The 21,915-nt window shown below is 30.9% G+C and overlaps 2 protein-coding genes across 2 annotated transcripts in view; one reads left to right on the top strand and one right to left on the bottom strand.

The window, feature by feature from the left end:
- Nucleotides 1-21,915, top strand: part of LOC119685464 (sex determination protein fruitless-like) — a 421,971-nt gene that overhangs the window by 223,643 nt on the left and 176,413 nt on the right. The gene's annotated exons all lie outside the window — the stretch shown is intronic.
- The window catches only part of LOC119682634 (serine-rich adhesin for platelets-like), a 78,629-nt gene that overhangs the window by 14,688 nt on the left and 42,026 nt on the right, over nt 1-21,915 (bottom strand). The window contains exons 2-4 of the mRNA XM_038096120.1: nt 19,854-20,194; nt 13,337-13,644; nt 3,048-3,275 (exon numbers count right to left, since the gene is read on the bottom strand). Coding sequence (XP_037952048.1) covers nt 3,048-3,275; nt 13,337-13,644; nt 19,854-20,194 — 877 coding nt within the window. The remainder of the gene's footprint in view (nt 1-3,047; nt 3,276-13,336; nt 13,645-19,853; nt 20,195-21,915) is intronic.

Genomic DNA, 21,915 nt, shown 5'->3' with positions numbered 1-21,915 from the left:
TTGCATATCAATGGATGGAGGAAGTTAAATGCATAAAAAATACATAAAAAACTGATTTGATTTGTAAATTAATTAATAAAGTTTAAAGAGTTCATCATTTTTTTAAAGTATTTTTTTTTAATTTTTAATATTTTTGTAATATTTTTTATGAACAATTTAATTTTAATTCAATTTCCATTCAATCACAATAAATACTACTAAATATAAATATTTTTGTTATTTTGGTTTTTTTGATAACGTAATAATTAAAATCAATCAATTGTTCCGATAGGTCTGCGGAAATGCACTCATTAATCTGCTTTCCATGCTTGATTCATTTTGGAATAATATAAACAAATTTGTTTATAATGAATTGTTTTTTCGGGAAAAGGGCGTAAAATTGGGTTAACTTTTGTTAATACATGGAGAGAAAGTTTGGTTTTAGTTTCGGGTTTTAAATAAATCACAACATTAACTTACAATATTTATGCACAATCAATCATTTTTAGTATTAATACGAACATATATAACTATGAAGAGGCGTGACGTCAAGGGGGCTGTACGTACACTTTAAACAGAAGTAGAAAATATCTTGTAGTGAAAATGGAAAATAGTGGAAACAATGCAGCACTTAAGTGCTTGAGTAGAGAAAAATACAATCTTTTATTTTCATTTTCATTCCAAACCTAAGGAAAAAGGCATAAAAATCAGTTATTAGTCGAAGTTTCACAATTGAGGTTAACATTTTTAAAAGCAAAAGACACTAGAGTCCTTTCATTGTTGCCGAATAGTTGTTCCACATAAAACGTAGAAAGGGAGTTGCCATATTGCAGTATTTGGATTTTAGGTGAGTAACAAATTATTTGAGCATAATTATTGAAGTTCAGTAGAAGCCTGTTACACTTAAATTAAAATTTATTTAGTAGGATGTACTACCTACCGGTACTACCACTCGTAATCGAATACCAAATGCAGATCAGTAGCTTTCACAAACATACATATATTAAGTAGTTTTTTCATTTTTATAATGTTAAGCTGACTGCTAAGTTGAAAAATAGTGTTCATTGACCTTCTTTATCTATTCGGTAGCTTTTAAATAATGTTGGGATTATCCTAAATATGATCGATTAGGCCACAAAATTGGAGCAAAATATAGTACAAGAGTAAATTTAAACTTGCCCATGGTTCTAACAGTGTTAAGAGTATAATTCATTGTCGTAGAGTGTTAAAGTAAACTGATATGTTTAATACTTTTAATAATTTTAACAATAATAACTACAGAAACGACTTGTTGAAGTCAACTTTTAGCTTTATATGAGTTAAAAGCCTATAATGATTTGTTCCTTAGGAGTATTCGTAGAATACAACTTAGTCAATTATTTACTATTCCTACTGGGTTTCAATAATGGTATAAATTAAAATTACTAAATATTTTATATGAAATTTGTATATTTAATAAAAAAAACTTTTTTAAACTTTAAATCTTTTTATGCAAATTTAACACGCAGAGAAGCAGAGAATATTTTGCAAGATCTATTAAATAAAACATGCCGCGGTAACAATTTTGTGTAATTGGAACTTGCTCAGTATTGAATTGCAAGTCATAAATTCATTGAATTGGAATAAATGGAACGGACGGTCTAGGAAAACATCTTTCAGTTTTGCTAGTGTGAGAAGTGGTGGGGAGAAGAGTTATGATGCGGCGATTTGGTTCAATTCAATAACAAAACTGTCAACCAAATTTAATGAATTGCAGTGAATTCAACCAGGAAAGTATGCAACTGTATGTTGGCATGATATGTATGGAGGCTTGGTGAGGTGGAGGTGAAAATCTAAAGACATGTATAGAAAACTGAACAGTTACACTGATGTAATACTGAAAACTTTTTTGGAGAGTTATGTGTAAATTTTTAAATTTTTTAGTTTGGTTAAAATAAAAATGAAAAATTATATTTATGTATTTGAAAAAAAAATCTTTTTTTATGAATTTTGATGTTTATGGAAATATTTTTATGTCAATTGTGTGACTGTTTCTTTTTTTTATTGTTATGACGTAGGTGTTTTGGTTCCTGTTTGTTGGTTTGCGCTAATATATGAAAATGAATGACTGCAGATTTTCGAATTATGTTTTTTTTTTGTTTTTGGAACTATTTACAATTTATTATAATTATTTTTTTCTCTTTTTTTTTGGTTTGTACAATTTGTTAGGCTGTTATTTGGTTACAGATGTTAAATTTTATTTGTACTAATTTTAAATCATTTTTGTTAATTAAAAATTGCTTATTTGTAAATATACTAAACTTAAATATTTGCATGAAAAAGAGCAAACAAATTATTTACATTTCAATCAAAAAAATAAAATAAAAAATGAATTTTCTTTTATTAAATTTTTGTTTTAGTTTTTAATTTAAACATGCTGTGCTTAATTATTTAATGGCATTAAGCAAAATTTAAAATATTTGCAAAATTAATTATAATTTTGATATTTTATAACACAACATCGAACATATTTATTTGCAAGAAATATAGACATAAATACTAATTAAAAATTAACAAAAAAAAAAAAAAACAAAATAATTATAAACAAATTATAAACAGCATAACAAATTATATTAAAATCACAATAATTTCATTAAATATCTTTATACATATTTTTATCTTTCGGTATACTAAATGAAGTATATAATGTAATGCAGTTATATATAATATGCTTTTATACTCTATGTAAATTTTATTCTTTTTTATACACTTCTCAACTAATAATTTGATTATAGTTTACTACATTCATAATATACTTTAAATGAGTATATGTTTTTTTTTTTTGCTTTTGTACAAAAAAAAAAAATGAATAAATAAATAAACACAATAACAATAATAATAACAATAATTGTGCCGCTAAAATGAAATCATATTTGTATGAAAATAAAAATAATAACAGCAGCAAGTTTGAATGATCAACATTCCGGTCGCTAACAGCATCATCATTATTGTTATTATTATTATCATTATTGCTAATGTTATACGTAATAAAGTTTATAGGCAGTGCTTTTGTAGCCTTTGTAACATACCCATTTGCAGCATCTTGTATTTCCTTTTGATCAATACCAGCGATTGTGTTTCGTCGTTTGCCGCGCACCTTACGTGAACGTGAACGACGGCTCACTGTTTGAACGTCGTCATTTAAGTTATTCGTGTCGGTCAAATTGGTAAAGACACCGGTTGTAGACTTGCGCGCCATGCACATACGTTGAAAACGTTTGCCCGATGTGTCCACTGAAATAACTTCGGCAGGATATCTAAATAAGTGGGTTGGAAGGAGATAAAAATAAAGGTAACTCATTTTTAGTTGAACTTTTAAAACTATGAAAGTATGTTAAATATATACGTAAATATGCAAAAATAAATTATGTGTAAGTTAAAGTATTTTTCTCTTATTTAAAACAAAATATGTTAATAAAATGATAAAAAAAATTACAATTATGTCTTGTAAGATCAAAAGAGGAGGTAACAGCAGCAGCAACAGCGCAGCTACACCACTCGAATCGCATAAAAATGTTAAAGTATTTAAAGGGGCAAGTGAAACAGCGGGAACTTTTTGATTTACAAAAATTTTATTGTTGTTGCTTGCAAAATGTGTTGTTATTGTTGTTTTTGCTTTGCAATGCTTTTGCGAATTTTATTATTGTGTAGCGTATTGCAGAGGTTAATTGCGGCCGCAGTCAATAACGTGGGTCACGAAGTTATCTTATAAACTCATTAAGGAACGTGGTGTAATTGGCTACTGTAAAATTTTTCTGATTGGAAATTTTAGTGTAGGCATTGCTGTTGCCTATTGAAAAAACCATCGAACAATGCAATCTGGTAGGTTTGATTGTGGTGAATATTGGGTTTTTTAAATTGAATGCAATTAAGAAATACAAGATGGCTTATTTTTGATGACTCGTTGGCACATAGCCGACAATAGGCCGGCCGGCAGTTGGCAGAATTGCTATTGTAAGCTCTATATATATTGTTATATATTTTAAATAATAAAACTAATAAAATAATAAATAATATAAAAGAATAAAAAAATTAAAAAAAAAATTATTAAAAAATAATAATAAAACTACTAGTATTACTATTATAGAGTAATATTTGTATGTTTTTAATTTATAGTAGGCTATAATTTTACGGATGTGTTCGATTTCAAAGCATAGGCAGTTAAATTATTGTTCGGATAAACACAACACTTTTCGTGAATTCACAAAAAATGGTCAATGATATGGCAAGCTGGCAAAATCATTGGGAAATTCCTCACGGGATCTAGTAATAATTGGAAGAATCAAGGTTAATATCTGTTATAAAGAGATACTAGGCTAGAGAATGGCATAGAGCCATGGTCGGTCTGCTCTATTGAATCCGTTTTACTGCATGGCTACCGACGCTCGATGAAAAAATACCAAAGCATCGTTTGTGTCTATGTTCAGTCTTGTTCAGAACCAGGCTTAAGCCTTAGGTCTTAGTATTGGCCAGATACTTGCATTTATCAATGCGTCTAGCTAGTTCGAATATACACACTGTTCTATTCACAATTATGAGGAATATGGAATGGGAACGGTTTTCTTAGCTGATTGAGGAGGTTTTGATCTATTTTCTATTTTAGTTACTTACACAACGGTACACAGCATTGTTCTATTCACAATTACGAGGAATATGGAATGGGAACGGTGTTCTTAGCTGACTGAGGAGGTTTTGTTCTATTTTCTATTTTAGTTACTTAAACAACGGTTCAGTTATAAAGCATCTGTTGTGTCTATATCCAGGCTTGTTCAGAACCAGGCTTAAGCATAAGGTCTTAGTATTGGCTAAATACTTGCATTTATCAATGCGTCTAGCTAACTCGAGTATGCACATCGTTCTATCCACAATTACAAGGAATATGGAATCGATACGGCTTTCTTAAGGCATTGTTTTGTGAAAATCACATATCTGGTACAACTATAAATTCAGTTTCACTCCAAAAAGTGTTAGTCAAGTTGTAATTTTAAATCTTCAACCTCAACCTTTTAGACTCCAGTTCTACAATGTTTAATACTTATAAACTTGAATGAATTTACCTTAAGAAAAAAAAAGAATTTCCATAAAAACGTATTAAAGTACAAAATCAACAGACCATTAAACAAATAAGTCAAGCCAACTATAGTATAGTTCCAGAAATACAAAAACAAATATACACTCACAATGCGCCTTGCCCTAATAATTTATTTCTGTGTTTTCCTCTTGCTTTTATGGATGCTATTTAGGCTTGTACCCAGAGATATCTACTTCGTATGGATATAATAGTTTGGTTTTGTACTTAACACATGCATAATTGTTTTCCGCATCGTAAAATAATTGAATTAATTTGTTTAAACTGCAGGTATTTGCTGCTTATTTACATAAAACCATTTTTTTTATTTTTGTTTTTTTTTTTGGTTTGAAGTATATTTGTTTGACAGAGGCTTGTCGTCTAACAAATTGGAACTGCTGTGGCACAAATTGGTATGCCACAAAATGCGAGTGTTCACCACTCAGCACGTTTTTGAAATGTACGCGTATCTGGTAATGTGCATAATTTAGACGAGCTCTCAACCCATCTTCTCGCTCCAAAACCGCACTAACATAAATATTTTACATACAAAATTTTAAATGAAATTAGCATAAATAATGAATTGTTTGCTTAGTTTTAAAAAGTTAAGGGCTTGCTGCATGCAGAATGCATGCATTTCAGTTGCTGTTAATTATGCGTAGATAAGCATTTGTGCGTAGAATGGGTAGCGCACAGCGCTGAGCTGCGTAAACACGCGTTGTGGTCGCTGTAATAAATCAATGAGTTTGGTGCCGTTTAACATAAAACATAAATGCCGATACAGACAATAGTGCATATATCCGATTATAAACAAACATTAAAAACTATTTAAAGTTGGTAATTGGCAATTATTTTTTAAACATTAAGCAGAGTATTATTTACACCTAAAGTCCTTCTTTGTCATGTATTAGTAGGTGGTACTGATAGACCACTACTGTCAATTATAGTCTGGAATACTAGAACTATTTTACATTTTTTTTTGGAAAAAAAGGATTAGTTTGATGTTCAGTGTGCATTATTTACACCTAAAGTCCTGATTTGTCATGTATTAGTAGGTGGTACTGATAGACCACTACTGTCAACTATAGTCTGGAATACTAGAACTATTTTAAATTTTTGTTTGGAAAAAAGAGGATTAGTTTGATGTTCAGTGTGCATTATTTACACCTAAAGTCATGATTTATCATTTATTAGTAGGTGGTACTGATAGACCACTACTGTCGACTATAGTCTGGAATACTAGAACTATTTTACATTTTTTTTTTTTGAAAAAGGATTAGTTTGATGTTTAATGTGCATTATTTACACCTAAAGTCCTTATTTGTTATGTATTAGTAGGTGGTACTGATAGACCACTACTGTCAACTATAGTCTGGAATACTAGAACTATTTTTTTTTGGAAAAAAAAGGATTAGTTTAATGATCAGTGGCGTATTCAAAGGGAAGCAATATTATATATAATATAAACATTTAAAGAACTGTATAAAAAAGTATTTTTCAATTTATTCCTCTTGGCACAATTTTAACCACGTTCCTTTTGACGGAAATTGCAAGTTTTCCAAATGTAGTAATTTGTAATATAAAAATAATTTTAATAATCATAGTATTGAAACTACTATATATGTATATGAAAAGTACATATATAATTTTTGCTCCTTTTTGAATTAATATATATGTTACATACTTTATGTTATTTGTAACGAAAATAATGTTTTTAGATTACTTAGTCAATTAATCCATTAGCTCGCATGACAGATACTCTCTTGGCTAGAGACACAAGTATTCCCAAGTGACTATTAAGTTACCTATAAACTCAAAATGCCAGTCCATCAGTCATCTCCACATCTACGAATGTGGATTACTTGCCCATTTAATAGAGTAGAAGTAGAAATGCCTATATGGTACGTTCGGTATTGATGAAGAGTGTATAATTAATCATCTGTTGAAATCATCTCGTTACATCAGTTATAGAATAAATCCCTGTTTCCGCATTATTATACGGATACCGAAGCTACTTTTATTTGAGAGAGAGAGAGAGAGAGAGAGAGAGAGATTTTGCATATTCTTAAATGTACAACTCAAAATCTAACCATATACATATTGAAAACTTTAATTGGAACATGTATTACAATAGAAAAAAATTTTTTGTTAAAATATTATCAACAATTAGAAATATTTTTATATTTAAATGATATGAAACTCATTCGTCCTAAAGTTTCATACTAAGTATACCATACAATATATATACCTAATTCCTTCACTGTCAATGTCTTAAAAAAAAAATTAATTGTATAGTATAAAAAGGTAAAAATTTTATATATTTTAAATAATTACATTATAATAAATTAAAATTATAAAAAAAATTGAAATAAATATAATTTCTTATTATTACAATTCATTATATTATAATTTCTTATAAATAAACATAATTTCTTATTACTACAATTCATTGTATTATAAACAAAATAGTAATTATTAAAATTTTTTTAATATATTAAGAACCAAACGCGTTTCGTTTCATTGGTGTATAAGGAGGTGGCAGATCAGATGATAAACATTCCATAGAAAGAGAACGATTTTCATTAGCATTCATTGTTGGCTGATAGGTGATAATAAAATTCGGATAAGTTGTTTCCGTCAACATTTGTTTTTGAAAAGTTTTCTTACATATTATATAAATTATTATTACACAAATTAGTAACATCGCAAATAAAAGTCCATAGAATATGGAACCCAAGACTAAGGCATTTTCACATGGCACATACCATTTTGTAATTATTAAATGTAGCTGACATCCTTTCTGCCTACTTTTATACAACGTATCTTCACATGACTTTGTTTCTTTATTTAATTCATATCCTTGGATACAACCACAAGTGTTAGGAGCAATACAAATTGAATGTTTTTGGTCACAAAGATCATTACAAATTGGCTGACAACTTTTATTTTTTAACTTATATCCATCGATGCACTCGCAATGATTAGGTGCTGCACAAAAACTGAACACGGGACATTCTTTTGCACAGTGCGGTTTACATATTCCATCAATATTTTGATAATTTTCAATACAGCTACACATACCTGGTTTAGAGCAATAAGCTTTTTGAGGACATCCGCCATCACATATTGGTTTACATACATTATTTATCATTATGTAACCAGAATCGCAGACGCATTTTTCCGGTGCCAAGCACTTTGCATTCTCCGTACAATTATCGGAACAAATTGGTTGACAGGTATTCGATACATTGGCATAACCAGGAGAGCAACTACACTTGTCAGTTTCAGTACATATAGCATTTAGACCGCAAACCTTATCACAGACAGGCTCACATATATTATTCGACATTGTATATCCAGCACTACAAACACAGAGCTCAGGTTGTTTACATTCTGAATTTGTGGGACAATCTTCTGAACAAGCCGGAACACACTTATCGTCCACACTCCGATAGCCCTCATTACAACCACAAAGATTCGGTGCCACACATTTTGCATTCTCAGCACATTCATCTACACAAACAGGTTCACAAATTCTCGAATGATTGGCGTATCCTAGGGAACACTCACAAATACCTGGTGCTCTACAGTAAGCATTTTCACCACAATCTTTTTCACAAATTGGCCAACATTGACCGGTTTCATACATATATCCAGCATTACAAATACAGTTTTCAGGTTGCTTGCATTCTGAATTTATCGGGCATTCTTTTGAACAAACCGGAACACACTTATCGTCCATACTCTGATAGCCCTCATTGCAATCACAAAGATTCGGTGCCACACACTTTGCATTCTCAGCACATTCATCTACACAAACAGGTTTACAAATTCCCGAATAATTGGCGTATCCTGGTGAGCACTCACAAATATCGGGTTCTCTACAGTAAGCATTTTCACCGCAATCATTCTTGCAAATTGGTCGACATTGATCGGTTTCATACACATATCCTGCATTACAAATACAGTTCTCAGGTTGCTTGCATTCTGAATTTATCGGGCATTCTTTTGAACAAACCGGAACACACTTATCGTCCATACTCCGATAGCCCTTATTGCAATCACAAATATTCGGTGCCACACACTTTGCATTCTCAGCACATTCATCTACACAAACAGGTTTACAAATTCCCGAATAATTGGCGTATCCTGGTAAGCACTCACAAATATCGGGTTCTCTACAGTAAGCATTTTCACCGCAATCATTCTTGCAAATTGGTCGACATTGATCGGTTTCATACATATATCCAGCATTACAAATACAGTTTTCAGGTTGCTTGCATTCTGAATTTATCGGGCATTCTTTTGAACAAACCGGAACACACTTATCGTCCATACTCTGATAGCCCTTATTGCAATCACAAAGATTCGGTGCCACACACTTTGCATTCTCAGCACATTCATCTACACAAACAGGTTCACAAATTCCCGAATAATTGGCGTATCCTGGTGAGCACACACAAATATCGGGTTCTCTACAGTAAGCATTTTCACCGCAATCATTCTTGCAAATTGGTCGACATTGATCATTTTCATATGTATAACCATCTTTACATTCACATTTGTTCACATCAATGCATTGAGCAAACTCGCCACACTCTTTAGTACATTTTGGTAGGCATAAGTTCGTCTCATTATGGTATCCATCTTTACATTGGCAAACATTCGGTGCTACACATTCAGAATTTTCTGTGCATTTTTCACAAAATGGTTTACATGATTTAGACTTTACATCTTGTATATATCCATCGTTACAGTCACACTTATTTGGAGCTACGCATTTAGAAAATCTTCCACAAGCTGGAATACATCTTGCCTCACAAACTCTAATTGGTCCTTCTTTAAAATCATAGATAAATTCCTCATAACCTGGACTGCAGCGACATTGATTTTTTGCTACACAAATGGCATTGACAGGACATCCTTTAGAGCAGTTCGGAACACATTTTCCGTTTTGATTAATAAAATCCTTGGGGCATATACATATGCCGCTACGGGTGCAGTAGCCGTCCTCACAACCACCAGCGCAAGTTGACTTACAAATATTTTTTCCATTGATTGGAGATTTTTGACATGTTATGTGAACTCTTTTAGAATTTGTTGGTAGTAAATAATTCCAAAAAATTAAAAATATTATAACTTGTATTATTTCAAATCTTTTATAAAACATCGTGTCTTTCAAGTCAAGTAGCTACACACGATATATTAAAAGTAAAATCAGTTTTAAAATAAAATTTTTCCTCAAAGAGAGTGTGGATGGCGTTATATTATTTAATCATAAGCGGCGCAATCACACTATACCCTATATTCAGCCGGATTAAGTTATTTTAAATGTAAGCTAGAAAGCTATCAGGTACTTGTCTCAGATATAAGTAATATTTCTTATATATTTATACAAAAATTTGCGATAATTACTGTTGGAGTGAGAGTTTGTAATGTAAGGTAATAAATATATTTTGATTGTATATTGCACCTTACTATATACATAATTATATATATATTGGTATATATTGTACTCCGCATATATTCAAATTTAAGTTTACAATGCTACTATATATAAATATAGTAAAACATGAAAAATTAGAACAGATCATATACAATAAGGGTTCAAAATTATGGATTTCCCCCTTATGTCTGAGGTTTTTTTAATTTAAATTAATTAATCTTAAATCCCATATATGTAATGTAAATGACATCTATTTGAGATGGCTATAGACATTTTTTTTTCTATTGGTATTACTGTTGAAGTCAATTTTTAACGCTGTCTGTTTACATGACAACAAATTTACAATAATAAGGATTGTTTCATTTCCTATCCTCACATAGATATATATTACATCCTTATTTCAGCCAATCATAAATTTTTTTAGGTTCTATTTTTCAGTGTTGGCATTTTACGAACATATAGAGTGTGCTTTTTACTTGCTGGTTTCGCCGAAATTGGTGGCGATCGAAGACGGGTAACTGTGACAACAGCTCTTGATATATAACTTACAAGATGTAAAAATAAGTCAATCATTTTAGAGTAGTCCTTTAAAGATTAACATATATGGGTATGAGCAATATAATAATTATTTATTGGTGAGAAAAAAATTAATTCTAATAACTTTCATTTAGGGTAACCAAGTACGTAGACTTAATATTACTGACCTGCTTCTCTGAAGTATGCAGGCCAAGTATATTCTTGGCCTACATATTAGATGGCGGTTTTTAATATTAAACAATTTTGGAGATTAAAAAAAATTTTAAATTATTTCAATATTTTGTAGACTTTGAATTATATTTATTCCGCTATAGTAACTCTTAATAAAATAGATTAAGTCCCTTAAATAGAGTGTTCTAAAATTTTATATTGCAACTCTCAAAAAATAATATACATGTTTGTAAAAAAAAAATAAAATAGTTTAAATAAAAAAATGACTAATTTTATCACAAATGAGAATGTGTTCGTTTATATTATGTATTCAAGATAAACTTTCAAGTCCAGTATTGTGGGGATTGAGAAATATTTGCAAATAGTGTATAAACCCAATTCGCAATAAATGAGGGTCACACGATTTTTATAAAAAAAGTACCAAAATTAATGAATCATTGCTAAAGTAAAATAAAATCAAGACCCTTTAATGCACATTGGATCCATATTTAAAATGTGTTTTAACGCACTTAATTTATAGCTACGAGGGGATTTACAAAAATTTTTTTGTAGTTGTCTTAAAAAAATTAGATTAAAATAATTTGAATTTTATAATTTAAATCTTCATTATGATTTGTATACCATAATTACCATTAAATTGTTATGTTTTTCTGAAGACGGTAATTCTACTTTTTCAAAAAGTCTTAAAAATCTGATATTTTAGGTTTGAAACTTTAAAATTAACTGGATTAGGATTAGGATAATCCTTTAATATTATTTTCTTTAATTCCTGAAAGCGCAATGAAGTTGCTAGTTTATTAATACTGTGGGCTGACGTGTTATTGTTATGCAGAAAGTATCGGTGCAGTCTATTTTTCTCTGATTCCTCAACAAATTTCTGAAACTATAAATCCAGTGTTTAGAAAAATAACAGCTACAATTTTCTTCTGGTAAAGTAAATTAACATCATTACTTTTGTAACTGATTTCTATAGCCTAGCTTTAACAATCGGTTATTGGTTTGTGTTTGGATCGAACTTGAAAAATTAAGCTTGAAAAGATTTTTCAATCTTTAAAATTTTTTAAAGAGTATAGCACATGTACCTCTTTTCAGTTAAAGTTCGAGAAATCCATCATCTTGATATCTATTTGTATCCAAAATGATTGTTAAATATTCGCAAAGCTGTTATGCCAATATAGTTTATCAGCAATTATTTCCTGCCTCTATGTTGAAACTTCATTAGTTCTGGACTTTACCAGAACGGCGTTAACATTATTTGTAAGTTTTGGACGACAATCGCGAGATTTGCCCTCGTAGAATTTTCAAACCTACATCGAGACAGTCACAAACGATGGCACATTCTGTCTATATGCTGTTTGGCACTCTTATATTTCTACAGGTTTGAGGGTATGCCACAATCTATTAAGAACCGAAACCGAATCTCTTGTTATGATGGCGTTGGAATCGACTCTTTATTATGATTGCTGAAAAACTTTAAATTTAATATCGTTATACTACGCCAAATCAACTAGCATTTTTTTGATGTCGTAAATTGATTCTGCTTTGATAACTTAACGAACTTTTGAGAGACCCTTCGTAATAATGATGGACAACCGAAGCAGTAACAAATACTGACAACAATGAAAAATGGAGAGCAAATATGTACATGTTGTTAAAGACGTGTGATAAATATAGTGTTATAAATGCTGTTGTTTAGGAGTACGAGTATTTTCATAACTACGTCTTGCCACAGCTTTTAATAGAATAAAAAAAGTGCTTTAGGTCATTCTTCAGTTTATGTGTAATGCAGATTAAACATACTAAGAGTTTATTTTATAGATAAAATATATCAGCTGAAACAACTTCTTAAAAGCGAATTTTGGGTTTGGAATCAGCATGATCTATAAGCAGTAGAACAGAGTACAGACCTAAGTGAATTCCTGGAATTATCACCAGAACTTAAACTGCCCTCTGTAACTATTAGAATATTTAACTAATCACTATATAAGCAATAAATTCGCTTCAAATTTATTGTGTATATACTTTTTTAAAATCAATTATTTAGAAACTGACCATTTATTTATTGTACGGAATTATTGTTATATATGTTGACTTACCTTAAAGCTATAATTTTACATTGCTCCTCAGGAGAAGGCAATCGATGATTTAAAGGCACATCTTTGTTTATGTCATTAGGAATTTGGGAATTATCGACGACATTACTAACATTTATGGAATAGAGCGCATCTACAGCATCAGCAGATAGCACGGACGGAGAGAGTGCTGGTGTCAGTACACCATTATCACCAATTATGACGGATGTGCTAATAGAAGTATCCACATGATGCATGCAATCTGGCGTTACAGTGACATCACCCAATGCTTCAGTGGATGTCCATTTACGCAATTCTTCAATGGCGGCAGGCTAAAATATAGTGAAGAAAAAAAAACAAATTAACTATTTTTATCAAAATTCTTTAACAGTACATAACAATAAAACAATTAGTTTTTATTTAAAATGTTGCAAATAACGTGAGGAATGTAATTAAACAAAATTTTTCCCCAAGGCAAAATATAAAATAGAAAGCATAAAATTTCTTTGGATTTTTTAGATAAAAGTATAATTAATTTAAGTGACATGCAAATTTTAGACATTTCAACGCATTTCTGGTCAGTCTTTATGTTTTAATTATATTGTATCGTTTATATGAAAAATATTTAGCGAGAAAGCCTTCGATACAACGCAATCTAAGCCATGGAACATGAAAAGGTTACGTAAATTTAGACTCGGACCGGCATTGGAAAAACTAACCCCGCTGACACTGGCGGAAATTAATCAAGCAAACAATGTTGGTGTGAAGTACAAGGGAAAGGTCATGTTCAGCCGGTGACAAGCATAGACGAGCAGCATTTCAGGAGTAGGAAATGAAATTGTTATGCTGCTCCTTCCGTGCCGTCATACATGCGGGCAGTAGCTGCGGCAGAAGGACGCTAAAGGCATATTAGAAACCTTATCAGCTGAAATCAAAAAAACATAGAATTGCATGAAAAAAATTATTAACGTGAGAAATGCCTTTGAAATGCTTTCAAAACATTTCAAAAATTTACCAAAGTCACGCGATAACGTGAATGAGCATTTCACTGCTGAGCTCACAAAGGAAAAGTGTCGGTAGGTAGGCGGTACACTCTCAACTCTTTAACATTTTCGGATTAAGGAACCTTTTTCGATTCAATGAAAATCGTAATTTATAGCAAAAAATGGCACAGTATGCAAAAAAAACACAAAAATAACAAATTCAATCAAGTAAATTGAAGCAATAAAAGTGGAACAAAATGTAATTAAAACAATTTTAAGCTACAAATAAAGGCAAAATGGAAAATAAATCAAGTCGAAATCAAGTATTTTTATTTGCAATAAATAACAAGGCAAGCAGTTTGCCTAAGTGGCATGTTGCAAAGCCTAGCTGAAGTTGAGATTTACTCTGACTAAACGAAAAAGTCAAGTAACATTTAACTAACGGCTAGAACGCGACACATAATTTATGCAACAAGCTTGAAGCACACGAGTCTGAGATACACTTACACAGATACTCACATATACTCGCACAAATCTATTGTAGGTAGTGCAGGCATATGTGGTACGTTGTACACGACATTTTGTCGACTTTAATCTCAGGGTCATAAATAATACGCTTAATAACTCGGCAACTTTCATAGAAGTAATGTGTGGTCTAACTAATGCGCAGTTCGTCCGTCCGTCCGACAGACAAACAGACGAGCCGAACGAAAAGATATGTTGAGTAGCGTCCAAAGCGAATCATTCTACACAACTTTATGCGGCATTCAATGCAAGTTCCTCTCAAAACTTGGACTCACTCTGTGCCAATTGCTTAGCTACGTAAACAGCTTCAAAGAAATTCTTGTAAACTTTTATGAGATGAAATAAAAAATATGAGAAAAACTAGACATGTTCAGACAGACAAACAATTCGGCTGTCTTCAACTAACGTTTACTTCATTGTGTGACTTTTACAGCTTCTACATATGCAGTTGGAGACCGTAAGTCCGTTTAATTGTTGTCTACATTACTATAAAAAAAAAAAATAAAACGCTAAAGATATTGTCACAGTTATAACTTACAAAACTGCATGGAGCAAATAGGATTCATAAAAATGTTTAGGAAAGCTAAAGAGCTACAGATAGAGTATAGATAATTCTGTTAGAATCTAATAATTGTAAATTATATAAGATAATTTGTAAGATACGAGTATTTGCTATATTAAAACAAAAATTAATTTTTTTATAAGAGGACCAAAAAGTACAGGGCCGTAGCATTGGCGGAATTACGGCAATAAAGGTAACGTGGGTTACTGGTAAAACTCTCCTGCAATAGTATTATGTCGAGAAGCATTTTTCTATACTTTCAGAATACAGTTAGATAAGGTCAGTGTTAGTCCAGTAACACAAGTTGACAAATTAAGTCACCTGCTAGTTGTCGCATATTTTTGCACCTTAACGGTAAGATGGAAAGGTATTCTATATTCTATATTCGTCATCTGACGCATGTATGTTATTGCACTCCGAAATACGTAATAGATATTAACAAGATTATTTATAGTATAGTAAGGAAGACGTCGTATATAATAAAAGCCATATATATGTATATGTAAAAGGATTTGAACTCTAAAATTGTCAATTTTCTCTATTGTCTATTGTCCTCTCTAATCTAAATCAGTTTAACAGTAAGTCTCAATAGGTTTTTAGTTGTTGAAAAAAGTTGTCACCTTTAAAGCTGTTACTTATCAGTCGTTTTGGTTGTCCAGTGTAGTAAACAGTCAACAGTTGATAATGAAGTGGCAATATCAGTACAAATACTCTTGTAGCTAAATTAGGTGTGTTGTAAGAAATCAAATGATCCATTCTAAGTTATGGAAAATAATATATTCGATTATTCGTGCCGAAGTAGAAATAGGTAATTAATAAAGTTAGCGTAGGAGATATCTTATATTTGCTGAAAGCGTATATTGCATTTCTTTGTGTGCTGAATATTTGGTGATCGGATTTAACTTGTGTTGTTTGTGTTTTGTTATCGTTTTGCTTTGTGTGTACTCTGTTAGAGCTAAACACTTTTTCTGCATGCTGTCGTTTACATTTTCTACGTTCCCTACTAATTTAGACTATAGATTTAATACTTTCTAAATATAACTCACTCTTTTCTAATCTTGAAACAATAACAAAGTTTATTATGGATATTTTTCAATAAACACTTATAATAAACGCAATAAAATTATTTAACATGCATACAGAGTTTAGCAAAAATAATCTTTTTTCTATCAATCTATTATATGTGGACTAAATCATTCTTAATATGCAAACTAGTCAGTTTTTAAGCAAATCTCATAAAACTTTTCATAGCAACATCTTAAGACTTCAGGCATGTAAAACAGCTTTTTTTTAATCTATATATCTTTACATATTAATAGAATAGAATAATTTTAAATTTATGCTATTAAAGTTGTGTTCCCACCCAAGCATACTGAATCAATTATCCTGTACAATCATCTAACCTAAGAGCAATCATCAACCATATTTTATTGACAATAAGCGCATGTAACACTACATGTTATAATTTATCTAAAAACCACTAGCTAAAGATAACTGTGTAGATAAATTGTAACCGCAACTCTGGCAGATAGCAGATTCACAAATATAAATAAAATAAATTAAATTGCTGGTATGTAAATTGTGCAATCATTGATACTTCAGATTCATTCAGTAACAATTTCGACACGCCTTGCGGCATCTGATTTTCTGAAACCGTAAAAGAGCGTATCGCCAGCCAAAGTGTGAAAGCTGAAGTGAAGTTCGTAGATTTTTATTTTTATTTTTATTTCATGTTGACGATATTTTAATAAAATGACTTTTAATCCTTTTCACAGTACCGACGCCCGATGACGTTAGACTGCTTGGAGTGAATTCGATGCGCTGGCATTCGAGAGCAGTAAAACCATTGCCACAATGACTATGGCTAATGGCAAAAGCAACAATAAAAACAACAAGGAAATTATGATATGAAAAAATTTTAGTCACTTTTGATACGAAAGAGCTCTGCAGTAATTTCTCCGACAGCATTGGACCTGGAGCAGCTTGCGGTCGTGGGGCACTCAAATTACATTATTAAATATCGGAGACATTTATGCGAAAATATAGTCTTTTATCATCAAAGTTGTGGCAGCTAAAAAGCAAAACACAAATGAATGAATGAATGAATGCCTGAATGTATGGATGAATGCATGAATGAAATGCGAGTAAAATTGAAGCAATAAAACTTTTTGGTAGTCGTAGCTTTGGGATCCATTAATAGTGCGGGACGTGCAAAAACAATGGAACTTGTCATTTAGGAACAAGTAAACAACAATCATTAACAATTGTTATGACAGTGGAAATTTATTGAGATATGGGAGTTATGTTAGAGATTTGCTCAGATTGTTGATAGGGAATGGGGAATGAGCAAAAAGTTTAAAACTTTTATGAATAAGAAAATACAGCACGTATGAACAAATATATATGTAAGTAAATATATTTGTATATACCTATATACATAAATCTAGAATTTATATATGTATAAAAGCAAACTAAGGAGTACAATAATGAGAAGAAATTATATCTGATGCTTTTACGATGTGAGTCTGATCCTTCAATTTATATAGTCATTCATTCAATTTACATTAAAATGCAATTGCACAATATAAAGTATTTGAATTTAGAGTAAAATAAAAACTATTTAGTAATTTAGTAAGATATAATTTTTGTATGAAACAGTATAAACCGCATTGTTCAACATGTAAGTACATAAAACTACAGAGGGTGATTACAAAAGATTGCAAAAAATAAAAAGAAAGACAAAATTGATGTTCCCAATTTATACTATATGCTGAAACAACCTCCAAGGTGATGGACTTACAATTCATTATTGTTTATTATTGCTTTAGAAGAGGTTCCAAGAATTGCAAATCTCTAAATCGGAGCTACAATACGGACCGATGACAACAATATACTAATACATTCTATAGTGTCTGATAAGGTGATGGACCTTTAATTCGCCACTGTTGATTTTTCCTTTAGAAAAGGTTCTAAAAATCGTAAATCTCTAAATATAAGATACAATAATAGAGTTTGAAAAGTCTAATGAAATAATCATTATAGTACAAGCATCGAACAAGTTTTTTTTTCTTTGGAAAAGGTTCTAAGAATTACAAATCTGATAATCTAAGATACAATCACAAACCCGAAAACATCGACATAATAATAACATTTGTGATTTAAATGAAAACTTCACATATGAACCTGGACGATTATTTCGGTTTTCATATCAGTTAAGACAAAATTAATATATTGCGAATTACAATTTTAAAATATTTAAATAACTAATTAACATGTGTAATTTGTTACGTTCATCATTAAATGACCGTCCATTAAATATTCCAGAAAAATTTTTTTTTTGTTTTAAACATCCTTTGAATTTGAATAGTACATTGTTAATCTTTGTTAATTTATTACTATTACTCAATTGTACTTAATAGATATTAAGTTATACGTGTTCGTTAATAGTCCTTTACTTATCTATAGATGCAAAATCTTGATCTTAGAGCGAAAAAGTCCGATAACCAAAGATGCACAGTGGAACGATAGTCCACGAAGAGAAGTCTTGGTCGCGTATGAGAGGAAGCAGGTTGGTATTAAATTAAAATAAATTTTGATTTTGTTACAATATATTAACTTGGAAGTCAAAATGAAGTTATAGATAATGAGTTGATAATGTCATGTAACATAAATGGTGCTTCAAGTTGGAATAACGGTTGGAAGGCCCTCAACGCGCTGCTTAATAGAATGAGTACCAATACGAAACGATTTGGTGTCAACGACTAAAAAGCCCTCAACGCGCTGCTTAATACAATGAGAACTAATAGGAAACGATTTGATGTCAATGACTTTAAAATAATCGTTAGAACTGTAGAATTGTGTGTAGAGAATATAAGGCTGTACTTTAGCTATAGCTAAAATGAAGCAGAAGAAGAAGTGGGAAAATTTGTTCAAAATTTACCATTAATAAAGCAATGTTGACCCAATGTGTTACAATTATCATTGCTTTTTCTATAGCTTTTTATATATATTTTGTTACACAGGGTACGAGATTCTTTTCATACTTCACAATTTTTTAGTTCCTCCAACAACCACTTCAACTAAAAAAAAAGTTGTTTGAAAAATCTGAAAATCAATTTTTTTCCAATGCCTCCAAACAACTAAATCACACAGTGCTACTTTCCATATATGCTAATATTGTACAGAGATACTTGTCAACCATAATTGGTGAAATATTTTTTTTATGTGCCTACAGAATGCATCATTAGAACCGTTAACAAACCATAAATTCTAATCAAGAAAACTAAAAATGGTTGTTAGTATGTCTAAATGAAACGGCATTGGAATGGCAGTGTTGTATACTGCAATGCGGCTTATTGCATGCGGCACAGCACAACTGACAATCGTGGTGTACAGTGTCGCTACACTCTAATGCTGAACACATTTAAATTTTTTTTTTTCTATTATATTTTGTATTAATTTTTATACTTACCAATCTTATTTCAATTTCAGCATCGATACGGGTTTGCATCTTGCGATGGGCTTTACCAAATACAGGAGTACAAACCAGTTCATCGCTGCCAGCAGCTGTTGTAGCACCTGTACCAGTTATATCCACCAGACCATCAACGCCATTAGCATTGCCATCCATGGCAAATGATTTTGAGCGCGGTGATGATGCAGCTGAGGAGACGGATGACACTTTAGCCGCATCCTCGTAGAGCACACGTACACTACGAGGTCGTGTGATGGCAGTGAAGAGTTCTTTGCAATGTGATTTGTCGCTGTTGTAATGAGTTTTTCGCTGTGCAAATGTTAGGAGGTCGCTTTCAGCTAAAAAAGAAAATAAATTTAGAGAAAAAATTAATTTCAAATTAAAAATTATTTTTAAAATATAATAGATTTTCTGTTATAATGTGTAATGCTCATTCTTCTAAAACAAAAGTAATTATTTTTGCACTAAAACATATTAAAAAAAATGTATGATATATTTTTGCTTTATCAAAATCAAAAAAATAAATGGTTTTACTTTTAATTTTAGTTTCATTAAAAAACAAAAAGGAAAATATTTCATTGAAAGAAAATTAATTAATTAATTATTGTCTATAAACAGTATTCAGCACGCAGCAGGCAATATTTTATTGTATAGACATTGTCTAGTATAGAAAACCAGATGTGATATTTCATTTATTTTTTTAGGATCATTCAGTATACAAATAAAATTTGCAGAATTTTCTATTTATAATTGAATTGGATTTTCCGATCTTTCCTCAGTAATTTTGAGTTTAAATTGCTTACATTGATTTTCTTTAGTAGGCATATATATTTATATACCCAGTCATCTGTAAAATATCAAACAAACGATATTTATACGGCATTCAGACATTTATAAGTAATGCCAAAAGAAGATAATAAAAACTTCCAACTTGACTTAACTTAAAATTATATTACAACTTTTTTGTTAGTATCTCTACTTGTAAGCATTATATTGTATATATATACAGGGTTGGCTATATGAGGTAGACCAACTTATTTAACACTAATTAAAAATCATTTAACATAGTTTAACATCACTATCTGAAGATTATATCCGCCAATGAACACCTTTAGCTCGAATCGTGTAATGCGCCCGGATTTTCCCATTTGCTATTCGTATGTTCAAATGTTTCGATCCATATGGTGGCTATTTTCAACAAATGTTGTTTTAAATTCGTCCAGCGTCCTTGACTTGTCGTTATAAACCTTTGACTTTGAGTAGCTCTAGAGAAAAAAAGCTGGCGGTGTGAAATCGGGCGAACGCAGAGACCAGTCAAAATTACCAGCATACCATTTTCATGAACAACTGACATTAAAAAATCGGTTATCATATCAGGTGCATAACCTGTCAATAAGGTTGTTGCTGTACCACTGGTGTCTTAAAATATGGTCCGATAATCATATCAGCACAATTACGTATTACAGTCTCACTTTTTGGCAGTAAAGAGGTGGTTTTTTTAAGGGTTTTTCAAGTCGTATAGCGGACAGTTAGTGCTTTTACGATTTTGGTTACCATACAGTGTGTCTTATCACTCATAATGATGTATATTGCTCCGAGACAAAGATTTCCTAAGACTGACGTTTCAAGTTACAGTGTTATCAGATGAGTCCACCCTGTACTCTATAAAACTATTATCACTAAACGCTAGTTTGGTAATATCTATAAATAACAGTGTAAGTTAGTAATTCAATAGAAGTAGAAGAAAGGATCAAATGAGTGGACAGTTACGATTATTATAAGAGTCGCAATATTTTCTATGTCAAATGATTTTTTTTATCGGTGTAAAAACACTACTAGAACGATTGATTTGTTGGTGATGATACTTTTTTTATTGTATTATAGCGATTTATATAAAGACTGTATTTAGTTTTTATAAAAAAAATGTGTTCTTCTAATATTTATCTTTCTTTCAAATTCATACTTTCAATAAAATATAACTTAATATTAAATTTTTAAGGTCGATAATGCGGTATAAAATAAATTAAAATTTACTGTGTACATAAATAATAAAATTTTA

The sequence above is a fragment of the Teleopsis dalmanni genome, chromosome 2, assembly GCF_002237135.1.
Source record: "Teleopsis dalmanni isolate 2A chromosome 2, ASM223713v2, whole genome shotgun sequence".
NCBI lineage: Eukaryota > Metazoa > Arthropoda > Insecta > Diptera > Diopsidae > Teleopsis > Teleopsis dalmanni.
This window is presented reverse-complemented; position numbering and strand designations above follow the sequence as displayed.